At 41.0% G+C, this 12774-nt stretch overlaps 2 protein-coding genes across 2 annotated transcripts; both read right to left on the reverse strand.

Annotated features, from left to right (window-relative positions):
* Nucleotides 1-1216: 1216 nt before the first annotated feature.
* LOC116015970 lies at nucleotides 1217-3186 on the reverse strand. Its single transcript, XM_031256137.1, has 3 exons — nucleotides 2367-3186; nucleotides 1835-2175; nucleotides 1217-1522 (listed from the first exon to the last, which is right to left on the reverse strand). Exons 1-3 carry the CDS (start codon nucleotides 3184-3186, stop codon nucleotides 1217-1219), a joined length of 1467 nt encoding a protein of 488 aa, XP_031111997.1.
* Nucleotides 3187-4757: 1571 nt separating this feature from the next.
* Nucleotides 4758-6110, reverse strand: LOC116015971. The gene has a single exon (XM_031256139.1). The coding sequence runs from the start codon at nucleotides 6108-6110 to the stop codon at nucleotides 4758-4760; it is 1353 nt and encodes a 450-aa protein (XP_031111999.1).
* Between the last annotated feature and the right edge of the window lie 6664 nt (nucleotides 6111-12774).

Below are 12774 nucleotides of genomic sequence, written 5' to 3' on the forward strand. Positions count from 1 at the left end.
AAAAAAAAACACATCGTAATAAAGCAAAAGTTGTTTTGTGAAAGAAATTGACTTTTCGTAAATAATAATAATAATAATAATAATAATAATAGTAATAATTAATTAAATTTGATTCATCCACAGGTTTCCTATCAAGGTAGCAAGTGTATTATTAAAGGGGGACGGGGGAGGGGGTGGCGGTAGACGCCGGCAGGCCGGTGTGTGTGTGTGTGTGTTTTTTTTTTAAATTATTTTAAATTATTTTAATAGTTTATTATTAAGCAAGTAACCTGATGAAATGCATGGTAATCTGCTATCAGGTGAAATTGCATACATTTGGAGTGTTTAGTGGCCTAATTGCACTTTTTTTGGTTCAGTGATGTAATTGCACTCTTAGGTTATGTTCAGTGGCCAATTTGAACCTTATTCCTTTTTTTAACATAATTTGTGAAAGTAAGTTTAGAAATTTTTTTTTTATCAGGGGGGACGGGGGATACCCGAGGGTTCACATAAAGCCTAGCTAGACTCCCTAATTCTCCGAGCGCAGGTAACTCGAGCCAAATCATGTATGTAGGCCCTTTCGCTAATCATTGGGGTAGACGAGAAGGTTTCCCAACTCCCTTGTTGGAGGGTTCCAAGGTCAGCAAGAGCGTCAGCGACCATGTTTTGCTCTCTGTACACAACTCGAAAGGCGATATTCCAGTCTTTGCGACACCACCATTTGATGACCTCTATAGTGCTCCTAATGGGACCCCAAAGCACAGTACTGGTTTGAGTCCATTCCACGATCCGTTTTGCGTCCGACTGAATTTCAATATCTCGAATCCCCTTCTCCCAAGCCCACTGCATGCTTTTGACAATGGCAATAGCTTCCATTTCTTCTGGCGATACGACCTCCATGTTGCCCGAGAAGCCTTCAATCCAGAAGCCCTTCGCATCTCTGAGTACACCCCCTATTCCCGCTTTCCCGATTGAGGCCTTCACACTACCGTCAACGTTGATGGTGAAGCGGTGAGTCGTGGAGGGGTTCCAGCAAAGTCTGACAGCTCTCTCCGTGGTTGTACCTCCCTTCATGCTCTGCTCTCTCATGAAAGCTCGGCTAATCTCCTCATTTGCCTCCTTAATCCAAGCAGCTTTTCTTTGGACACTCATATCCTCCCTGTTAAAAACTCTATTGTTCCGCCATCTCCAAATCCACCATACAATTATGGTGAACATACGGGGCCAGTCATTGTTTTCAACATGGAAATCCCCAGAGATATTTTCCACAATCCAGTGCTTGCTTGCAAGAGGGTTGGCTCCAGGCGTTCAGTCTCGCGTGCCCCAACATGGTCTTCCAAACCTCTTTGGCTTGTTTGCAGTCTCTAAGGATGTGCTCCATGGATTCCTCGCGCTCAGGGCAGATGTTACATCTCCCGTCTCCAGTCATTCCTCTTCTCTTCCTCTCGGCATTTCCCAAAACTTGGCCATGCATGGCAAGCCAAAGGAAGTCCTTCATTTTGCTTGGAACTTTAATCTTCCATAGTGTCTCCCATGCAGCATCCTGCACATTATTCGTAGTTCCTTTAATTACGTTATAAGCAGATTGGATTGAGAACTTACCTGAAGCGTCGATCGACCAGTAGAGTTCGTCCACTTCCTACTCCGCTCCCACGGTCATGATTTCCATCTTCTGTTTAATTTCATCCGGTAGAATGTTGAGTTCCTCCCATTTCCATCCTCTCGTATCATCCTAGAATTCGGCCACCTTGGCATTATTTATTCTGCCCTGATTTTGCGCTGTTACGAAGGTGAATAAGGGTTGTTCATGGATCCAAGAATCCATCCATAGCCTGGACTCCCTGCCATTCCTGACCATGAATCTCATTTCTTGATGGACAAGGGGGAGAGCCGCATTGATTCTTCTCCAGGCATTTGAACTTCCTTTCTTTGCATTAAAAATCTCAAACCTATGTTTGCCATGAGCATACTTCGATTTTAGAACTTTTGCCCAAAGGCTTTCACTTTCTTTCATTAGTCTCCATCCTAACTTAGCCATGATGGCTAAATTAACATCTTTAGTAGTTCTAATTCCAAGCCCTCCTTGGTTTTTCGGCAAGGTGACAACATCCCAACGAACAAGATGGCACTTGCGCTTTTGTGGTGTTCCACCCCAAATGAATCTCCGGATTTTCCTATCGATTGCTTCCCAAATGCCTGCAGGCATAAACATAGTGTGCATGCCATAATATGGGATGGTATGCTAGACCGTCTGAGCAAACACATGCCTCCCTGCCATCGTTAGGAAATCCACTTTCCAACCCTCTAGTCTTGCATCAATTTTGTCTAGGATTGGGGTGAACATGCTGTTGGTAACTCTGCCATGGATGGATGGAACTCCAAGGTACCTTTCCATGTTGCTAGTTGAGGGCATGCCTGCGAGGTCAGTGAGTCTTCTTGCTTCCTCCGTGCTAATATTCTTTGAGAAGAAGATTTACGATTTGCTAATGCTAACACGTTGACCCGAGGCCCTACTAAAATTGTCGAGGCACCTCTTGATAACCCCAATCTGTTCTGTGTAGCTTTTGCAAAAAACACCAGATCATCAGCGAAAAATAAATGACAAAGTTGGGGGCCATACCTGGAGGGTCGGACGCCTTTCCAATTGCCTTTTTGCATCTCATTTTTGATAATGTGACTAAGGCGTTCCATGCACAGCACGAAAATGTAGGGCGAGATCGAGTCACCTTGACGGATACCCCGGGAGGGAATGATTTCATCTAGCTGCTTCCCATTCCACAGGATTTTCAGGGTAGAGGATTCCACACGACACATAATATTTTTGGTCCATTTTTCATTAAATCCCACGTCGCTGAGAGTGTCCCGGATGAAACCCCAGTCTAGCCTATCGTAGGTTTTTTCAAGGTCAATTTTCAGCATCATATAACCACTGTTCCCTTGTTTCAGACGCATAGAATGGAGCATTTCTTGGTACACTAGGATATTGTCTAAAATTTGCCGTCCCGGAACAAAACTACTTTGTTCAGGGCCAATAAGCTTTTGGAGGATAGGTTTGATGCGGTTTGTCAACGTCTTTGTAATTATCTTGTAGATCACGTTGCAGAGACTGATATGGCGGAAGTGGCTCGCATTTGTTGGGTTCTCAATTTTGGGAATGAGTGTGATAAGAGTATCATTCATACCTTGTTCTAGAATGCCTTCATTCATGAACCTTCTAATCTAGGTAATGACCGAAGGGCTGACCACCTCCCAGGCTTTCTGGTAGAAGCAGGCATGAAAACCATCAAGGCCAGGAGCTTTAAGCGGGCTCATCTCAAACAAGGTTTTTTTACTTTCTTCGGGAGTGACCTCTCCGTTTATTGCAGCCCAATCCTCCTCAATTAGGATCGGAAACTTGTTCTTGAGCGCATAACTACAGTCCACACCATTATCTCTAGTAAAAAGTTGGGAAAAGTGGTTTTGGATTGTTTCTTCGGTAGCCTCATCCGTCGAGAAAGGGCAACCATCCTCGTTTAGAATTTGGATTCTCCTTTTCCTGTTCTTTTTAATGGTAGCAGCAGCATGATAGAATTTCGTGTTTCTATCTCCCGAGGTGATCCATTGTTCTCTTGCTTGTTGAAACCACATAATTTCTTCTTGATGGAGCACTTCCTCCAGTTCTTTCCTCATTTTTCTTTCCAGTTTGATAATCCCTGAGTGGTTGATAGTGTCTAGTTTCCTTTGAATCCCTTCCAGCCTTCGTAACAGTCTGTTCTTATTGTAGTGTATGTTCCCAAAAGAATTGCGATTCCAGTCCATTAGCTTAGTGGCCATATTATCCTTGTTAGCCCAGACGTATCATTTGGATTCCAAGAATCCCGGACGGTGTCCATGAAGGTTGGGTGGCGAGGCCAGGCTCCCTGGAATTTGAATATTCGCTGTGAGCGCGGTTGTGGTTTATCAATTTCCACCAGAATAGGGCAGTGATCCGAATTGAGCATTGCTAGGTGGGTAACACTTGTGTGATAGAAATCAACAAGCCAATTAACGAACAAACCGCTCTATCAAGCCTAGCACCTCTGAAAGTTTCCCCTTCGCGACCTCTTTTCCAGGTGAACTTCTGCCCTTTGAAACCAAGATCAATCAAAGCCTCATTGAAAATTCAATTCTTAAAATCTCCATTCCTGTGGTTCCCCAAACTATCGGGGTTGGAGACTTCGTCGGCGTTGGTGACGACATTAAAATCTCCCGCGATCAACCAAGGGCCAGTAATGTTAGTGTTCTCTCTAGTGAGGGAACTCCAGAGACGGCGTCTAAGGTGGAGACAAGGGCTCCCATAAACCACTGTTAGGTTCCAATTATTCCCATCATCGTTATTCACTTGCAAGTGCATGTACTGGGGATTAGAACTCAAAATATCAACATGAAGTCCCTCCCTCCACATGGCCCAGATGCCTCCACTGTAGCCTATGGCTTCCACTCTCGCCCATTTAGCAAAATTGAGTTTCATGCAAATATTCGAAGCTCGACTTCCAGACGTCTTCGTTTCCAGCAAACAGAAAATGTTCGGATTGTAAATGTCGGTAATCCATTTCGCAGCTCTAAGGAATCCCTTTGACGCTGCGCCTTGCGAGTTCCAAGTAATAATCTTCATGGACAAAAACAAAAAACAAAAGCAGAGGAAAAGAACGCAAACAAAAAGCAAAACAAACAAAAGCACACAGAGCAGAAAAACACAGGGAAAGGAAACAAACCAGGCCCCTTAGAACTCGACATCCATGTCGCCACCTCCCGGAGTCTCAAAAGCTATCCAAAAACGCATCCTCATCTGCCACTGTTGAGGAATCACCAAGCCTAGTTTCCGGGGGGTCACCATGATGCTCAGGGTTAGTCAGTTCCTCAATAGGAATGCAGTTAGACTGGTCGCCCTCATCCAACCGCACAACATGGGACGTTGTCGCTCCATTCTTGTCTCCAGTCACCAACGTGTGTTCATTCTCAGCAGCTGCCCGGTTGGGATTTGTTCTTTGTGTCTGTTCACGTCGCACATGAGGTGGGTTTTGCTTATTTTGCACAGGTTGTTTTTTGTGAGTCCCATGTTTATTATTCCCTTCGATTTGCTTCTCGGATGCTTGTACCGATGCCCTCTTTCCTTTGGTTGCAACCCCAGGTTTTGAGCTTTCTCCTTGTTTTGGCTGCTCATTAGATACCCCATTACTTTGGTCTTCCATATTTCCCTCGTAAACTTCCTCATGCATGTTATCCTCTGCTAGTGTAGCATATCTTGATCCGGACCCTTTTCCTTCCCGGTCTGTGTTTGTTCCCTTACTTTGCTTGATTTTCTTCCCGTTAGCAGTTCTCTCTTGATCCTTCCCCTCGTGATTTTTCTTTCCATAATCTCTCGCACCTTGATTGCGATTTTCTTGATTTTTGGTATAGTTCCTTTTTCGTTTCGGGGCAATCATCCATGTGCCATAGTCTTCCATAATCTCCGGTCTAATTAAGGAAGTTTCCCCGCTTCCCTGTTCCCTTCCTTTCTGACCATCTTTGTTACCGTTGCTGGCGCCGGAAGCCTCTTCCGGTCGAGTGCTGTCATCGGCGCTTGAACCATGAGAAACATGCTCTGCATGGTTCAAGCTGCATGTTTCGACGGTGTGCCCGTACGTGCCACATTTGAAACAGATTTGGTGCAACCCTTCATACACTAAAGGGCGAACCTTGTTTCTCAACGTAAACTTAGCAAGCAGCGGTTTTGTGATATCCACTTCCACGCAAACCCTTGCAAAGCTCGCCTTGGAAACCAAACTTGTAGCCATGTCAATGTTGATCGGGCGACCAATCTTCTCTCCAACTCTCATAAAAAACTTGTGATCAAAATACTCGGCTGGGAGGCATGTGAATCGAATCCACACAATCATTCTCTCAGTTTTGTCCGTAAAAGGATCAAAATTTGGAATCCATTCCTTTACTATTAAATACTGATCAAGCACCATCCAAGGCCCTCCATATTTCGCAAACTCGTAATCATCCACTAACGAGAACTTGACTAGATAGTAGTCGTTGTCAACAGTGACTAGTTCCATTCGTGCTTTTGGCCGCCATATTGCCGTAAGCCGCTTAAGGAGGCAGGCATAGCCCACGCTCCTTCCCATAACCTTGACTATCAGAGTTTGTTTCCATTTTCTTCGAAACCTTACCTTCTCCTCCCTCGAGAGTCTGATAATCGGACAAGTCGGATCTACATCATCGTCAGCTTACTCCTCGTCATCAGCCACGAGATCCATCTCATCCTCCCCGGGCTGTGTGCTTTCTGATGATTCGTTTGCAACAATCTGTTTGTACGAGAGAGTCCCCTTTTGCTTTTCGGTCTGCGTTGTATCTCCCGAACCCCCTTGTACCGTTGGTGGTGCTTCCCCCATAGGAGATTCCATTGAGTTCTTAGTTTTCTTTGTACTTCTCTCAAGCTGATCTTTTTCCTCGCTGCTCCGGCGTGCGAAAGGTTGAGAAATAGTTAGGAACTGAAATACCTAAGTTTAGAAAATTTTAGAACTTCACAAAGGTACTCTAAATTTTATTTTCTATAGGATTGTGCCTTGATCTTGAGTCCTACCCTGCTTTTGCATATCTTAAAATCTTGAGTTCTACCCTGCTTTTGCATATCTTAAAATTTGATAGAAAAGGTAAATTAAGAAATTTACTCCAATCAATTTCCAAGCCCTCAAATGCTTGTATTTAGTATCAATAACAAATTAGCAATCAATTTACAAGCCCTTAAATGCTTGTATATTAGTATCAATAACGAATTAGCAATGGCATTCCATACTTCTATTTTTATCATATTGACTAGTTATCAAACGCGCGTTGCGCGATTAAACTAATGCCCAATGCGTATTTTTAAATTAGTGTTCCTTAATTGGTTAAAGTAGTCATATAATAATGAGAAAGAAAAAAATGCTAAATTAATAAAAATCAAAGAAATAGTCTCGATGCTTATATATTTTAATTAAACATAACGAAATTGTAAATAACTAAATTACAACTAAAGTAAGTATAAACAAATAAACCACTTACATGGAGCAAATGACGTGCCATCATTGTCACTTGTTTGGACACCGGTCCAACCATTTAAAATCCATGTGTAATTATATTTGTGATCAAGTACTTTATAGTTCGTCCGGATAGGTATGACAATGACATTTGAGATGATGTACCATTTGTTGGTTTGTAAAGTGATATCATACATTCCAATGTCATTATCAAACACAATTGATTGAACCCGAGTTCCTTGCATTTAGATATAGCATTTACAATGATGTTGGTGGTGAATGAGAGCATCTTCATAATAATAATAATACCGTAGTACTAATAATGATAAAAATAAAATAATAATAATAATTATTATACTAATAATAATAAGGAGAAATTTTTTACTATTTACTTACAGTTTCATCCTCAAGGACGATGAACATATATTTTGAGAAATATGTTCATAAAGGATGTTATGAAATAATATAATGGGAACCAAAACATTACATGCAATGATACAAGTATAGATGGACAGATTATACAATATATATATTTACATAACGATATGAGAACCACAACACTACATACAATGATACAAGTATAGATGAACAGATTATACAATAGATATATTTACATAACGATATTGAAGTTATACTAATTAATGAGTATACTATCTATCATTGATTTTAAAAAAAACTGTAATCATTATGAGTACAAATACAAATAATAGAATTAGCATGATAATATTTTGACAATCATACCTATACAATGTCAAGTAGATGGTGTGTTGCAGAATATGTTAGGTTTAGTTTTGGGTGAATACCAGTGAGAAGGGGAGGGGTTTATATAATGTTATTTTGAGTAGAATAATGATTTAGTTAGGAATCTATACAAAATTGTATTATAGAATCCAATTAAGACTTCAATATTCTAATTTTAAGTTAGGAATCTATACAGAATTGTATTATAGAATATTGTCAATTTGTTTGAAAACTGTAATAAAGAAATAAATTGCCTAAAGAATTTAATGTTAAACTTCTGTTATATTTAACGGAAAGAATTTGGTAAAATTATAAATGATTAGGATATATTAGGAATTTAATTGGAGGTTGCACAATAAGAAGAGCACAAAGTATAATATGTTATAGCAGACTATTACACCGACATTTTTTTAGTTCCAGTTAGGGGTCTAACATTATTAACTCTTATTATAAGTGTAGAGATGCAGAGATAAGAATCAAACCTTGCAACTATTAGCAATGCAAAACTTCCTTTCTATGAGTCAAAGCAAACGATGTCAACCAAAACAAACAAAAGAAAAACAAAACAAAAGCAGAAAATACGTACAAGGGTAGTAAAGTATGAATAAGACAAAACAAGGCTATTATTTTATTATTATTGAAATGCGACACGGGTTTATTTTATTGGATAAGTCTTGCCGCAAGAAGGTGAAGAGGAAGCATGAAGCAAAATGTTAAAGGATGTGCTATCAAGGGGTATCAAATCCACGACTTCAAACATGACATCACAAGTTCTAAACCACCAAGCTATAACACATCCTATGTATTATAAAGTAGTGTGCTCTATTTACCCGTGTGAAATAAAAGCAATCTGGTGCCGTACATTTATCGAGCATCTGGAGGAGCTCTATACTATAAATAGGCACTCTTTCCTCCCCTTAAAGATCATCCCTTAAATCACGACATCTCTCTTGGTCCATTGGCTTGTGATCCTAACTTTTAACCCATACACTAGGGTTCAATTCTTAGCAACAACATAATTATTTTTAGTCCACTAGGGTATAGCTTGTATTAGTCATTTATTATTTGGGCTATTGTTTTGGGTCGTTATCTTGGGCTTTATACGTACTCTTTTGGGCCTAGCGCCCCGAACTAATAATACTACTATTTTCTTACCCCGTTCTTACTTCCATACCTGGTTTGTGGTGGACCCGATTTCAACAAAACTGTCAATTATTATTATTATTATTGTTATTATTATTATTATTATACTGTGAATAGTATGTGGAAAATATAATATATATATATATATATATATATATATATATATATAATGTGCAATCTAACTATTAATTTTGACTTTTAGTTGAGATGAAACACATACTTCAATTTGGTATCAAAGTCAACCCCATGCCAAAGGTCATGGGTTCAAATCTTTGCGTCACTCAATAAAAAAAAAGATATTATGGTCTATGTGTTACTTGGAGCCCATAAAAAAGTAATCGGTCCACACATGTGAAGGGGCGTGTTGAGCATATAATATATAAAACATAAATGTGCAATCCAACTACTAGTTTAGGCTTTTAATTGAGATGGAACACATGCTATTAGTTTAGGCTTTTAGTTGAGATGAAACACATGCTTCAATTAGTATCATATAAACCTAATGTGATAGATATTTTATTGTATCGAATACTATTAATATTAATACTACCCGATACAAATAAATATTTCAAGTATGAAATATTTTTTTTTTTTATTAAAGGAAGGGGGATACCCATAATGTGCATACAACCTTATCTAATGTTGTACAAAAATCGCCATGAAGGGTAACCTATTTTATCACTTTGTAGTATAGCTGCTAACTCATCTGGAGGGTTGGTTTTAACATGCATTCCCCTAGGAAACTATATAAATGCCTTCGCCATATAATCTGCAGCTTTGTTTGATTCTCTGGGTACCAGGTTCAACCTCCATGGTTCCAGTGCTCTTGTCTCTTGATGGCAAGCTCTGAGAATATTCTGTACAATACGGTTGGCCACTTGACCTTTTAGCATTCCGTTGATAACCTCGGTCGTGTCTCCTTCGAATATAACTCTGTTGCAGCCTAAGTGTTTTGCTAGTTGGATGCTCCTTAGGAGTGCCCATGCCTCTGCTTGTAATGGTGGGCAAGATCCTATTTTGCATGTGAAGCCTCCCAACCAATCTCCCCTTGCATTCCTCGCAACTCCCCCGCAGCCTGCTGTGTTTGATGCATGGTCCATGGCTCCATCGAAGTTGATTTTGACTACATCTTCTTCTGGTTTCTCCCAGTTGTGTAGGCTCCAGGACCCATCATTGGATGCACCTAATTGAGGTTTTGACTTGGCAAAAGCTGAATTCACTTCTTTAACTTGCACTTGGATCCATTGAACTTTCGACTGAAGTGGTTGGATCGAATTGCTGAATACGAGCTCGTTCCTCCATTTCCAGATCCACCACAGTGTGATTGTAAAGAGTATGTTATCATACTGTGGTGTATTGTTGGTCCCTTTATTCGCAATACCGCGATCAAGCCAGGCCCTGTATGGCATATGTCTGGTTTCCATGGCTGGACCTTCCTCCAAACTAACTCTGCCAAAGGGCAGTTACGAAGGGCATGATCTATGTCCTCTGTCTTGTTTTCACTGAATAAGCATTTGTCACTTGCTGCGATACCTCTCATCGTTCTCAAGTGATTTGTCATAATCCTTTCATAGCGGGCTAGCCATAGAAATGTTCTCATCCGACTTGGGACTTTTAGTTTCCAAATTGCTCTCCATTTTGCAACCTCAGTTGGATCGCCCGGGTTGTTGTGTTCTGGGTTTTTGATGATGATACTGTATGCCGAGCTTACCGAGAACCTTCCAGAATCCTCGTTCTTCCAGCCAATTGTGTCTTCGGCTTCCATCTCTCTATCCAAAATAACTGCTGCTAGCTTGTCCAGTTGGGCTTCTGATACGAGATGAGTGAGTCTATTCCAATCCCAACCAGAGTTATCTTCCCAGTAGCAAGCCACCGTGTTGGTAAGTTCTGCTTGGGGAATTTGTGTTATGGCATAGTATACCAAAGGATATGTTTCAAGCCAGTTCTCACTCCAAAATAGTGTGTTTTGACCATTCCCAATGAATTTCATCACCCCTTGCTGTAACTTTGGGACATTTTCCAATATGCCCTTCCAGATGTTTGACATGTTGGTTTTAGACCTCCATTCGGAACAGTTCGACACGCAGATTGAATATTTCGACTTAAGAACCTGGATCCACAAGCTGTCTTCGTTATGAAGAATCCGCCATCCTAACTTCATCAAGAATGCTTCATTCATAGCTTCAAGCTTCCGAAGCCCCAATCCTCCGTCGTCTTTACTCTTGGTGACAGTCTCCCAGTTAACTAGGTGGATTTTCCTTGAATCAAACGAGCTGCCCCATACAAAGCTGCGTATCAGCTGCTCAATATTCTTAATCACCCCTTTAGGTAGCATGGTGGTCTGCATAGTATAATAAGGAATCGAGCTAAGGGCAGCTTGTGCAAGAGTAACTCTCCCGGCTAACGACAAGGTTTTCGCCTTCCAGCCTGCTAATTTGTTTTGAATTCTCTCAATGAGACTTGCATACGTATCCTTTCTGACTCTCCCATGAATAGCCGGAATGCCTAGGTATTTACCAAGATCTTCCACCTTGGTTATTCCTGTGCGATTGACAATGCTAAGTTGAGTTTCTGCTTTCGTGTTTTTGGAGAAGAACAGCGAGGACTTTTCCACATTGATTGTCTGACCAGAGTATTCGTAGAATAGATTTAAGCACCGCAACATCTCCTCGGCTTGTTCCATTGTTGCCTCTCCGAACAGCACCATGTCATCTGCGAAAAAAAGATGAGAGAGATTAGAGCCTTGCCTACTAAGTTTGACCCCTTTCCATCTTCCATTAGTAATAGAGTCATTGATTATATGGCTAAGTCTCTCAATACATAACACAAAGAGTAAGGGTGAGATGGGATCTCCCTGTCTTATTCCTCTTTTCGGATGGAACCAGCTAGACAGTTGCCCCTCCTAGTTAACGGCCAGCCTTGAAGTGGAGATGCAATTCATAATGTTACGTCTCCAGCTTTGATTAAACCCTATATCCACCAGTGTGTCATTAATAAAACTCCATGCTACTTTGTCATATGCCTTCTCAAGGTCTATTTTCATGACTAACCATCCCACGGCTGCTTTCCTTGTCCTCATCGAGTTGAGTACCTCTTGGAAGATGATGATGTTGTCTGAAATTTGTCTTCCGGGTATAAAGCTCGACTGGTGGGGTCCCACTAGTTTCTTAGACATTTCCTTAAGGTGGAGCACCAGTGTCTTTGTTAGTAACTTGTATGTGACATTGCATAAGCCAATTGGACGAAGCTGTCTAACATTTTCTGGATTCGGCACCTTAGGTAATAGGGTGATGATGGTATCATTGCATCCTTGTGGAAGCTCTCCTTCTGAAAAAAATCTAAGACCAAACTCGATCAAGCTTCCCCTAGTTACATCCCATGTTTTTTGATAGAATCCAGCGCTAAACCCATCCGGTCCTGGTGCTTTACACGGGTTCATTGCGAATAAGGCTTGTTTGATCTCCTCTGCTTGAAATGGACGGTTAACTTCCTCCCAGTCCTGTTCACTTAGTGTTGGGAATCATCCATGTGGTAGAGTTTGAGTGCTCCTGTTCTGCCCTTCTGAAAATAGATTCTCAAAGTAGTTACAAACATGGTTCAGGAGTAAAATCTTATCCGAGATCCAGCTTCCCTCCTCAGCCCGTAGTGCTTCGATCCTAGTTCTATTCTTTTTCACTGAAGTAGCCGTGTGGTAAAATCTCGTATTACAGTCCCCAGATGTTATCCAATCTTCTCTCGATCGTTGATACCATAATAGTTCTTCTTGTTGGAGTGTTACTTGCAATTCTTCCCTAAGTTTCTTCTCTAATCTGATTAAGCCATTCGTGACCTATGTTGAGAGGCTTCTCTGCACACCTTTGATTCTAGATAGCAAGCGTTTCTTAGT

Source organism: Ipomoea triloba, chromosome 4, assembly GCF_003576645.1.
Source record: "Ipomoea triloba cultivar NCNSP0323 chromosome 4, ASM357664v1".
Lineage (NCBI taxonomy): Eukaryota > Viridiplantae > Streptophyta > Magnoliopsida > Solanales > Convolvulaceae > Ipomoea > Ipomoea triloba.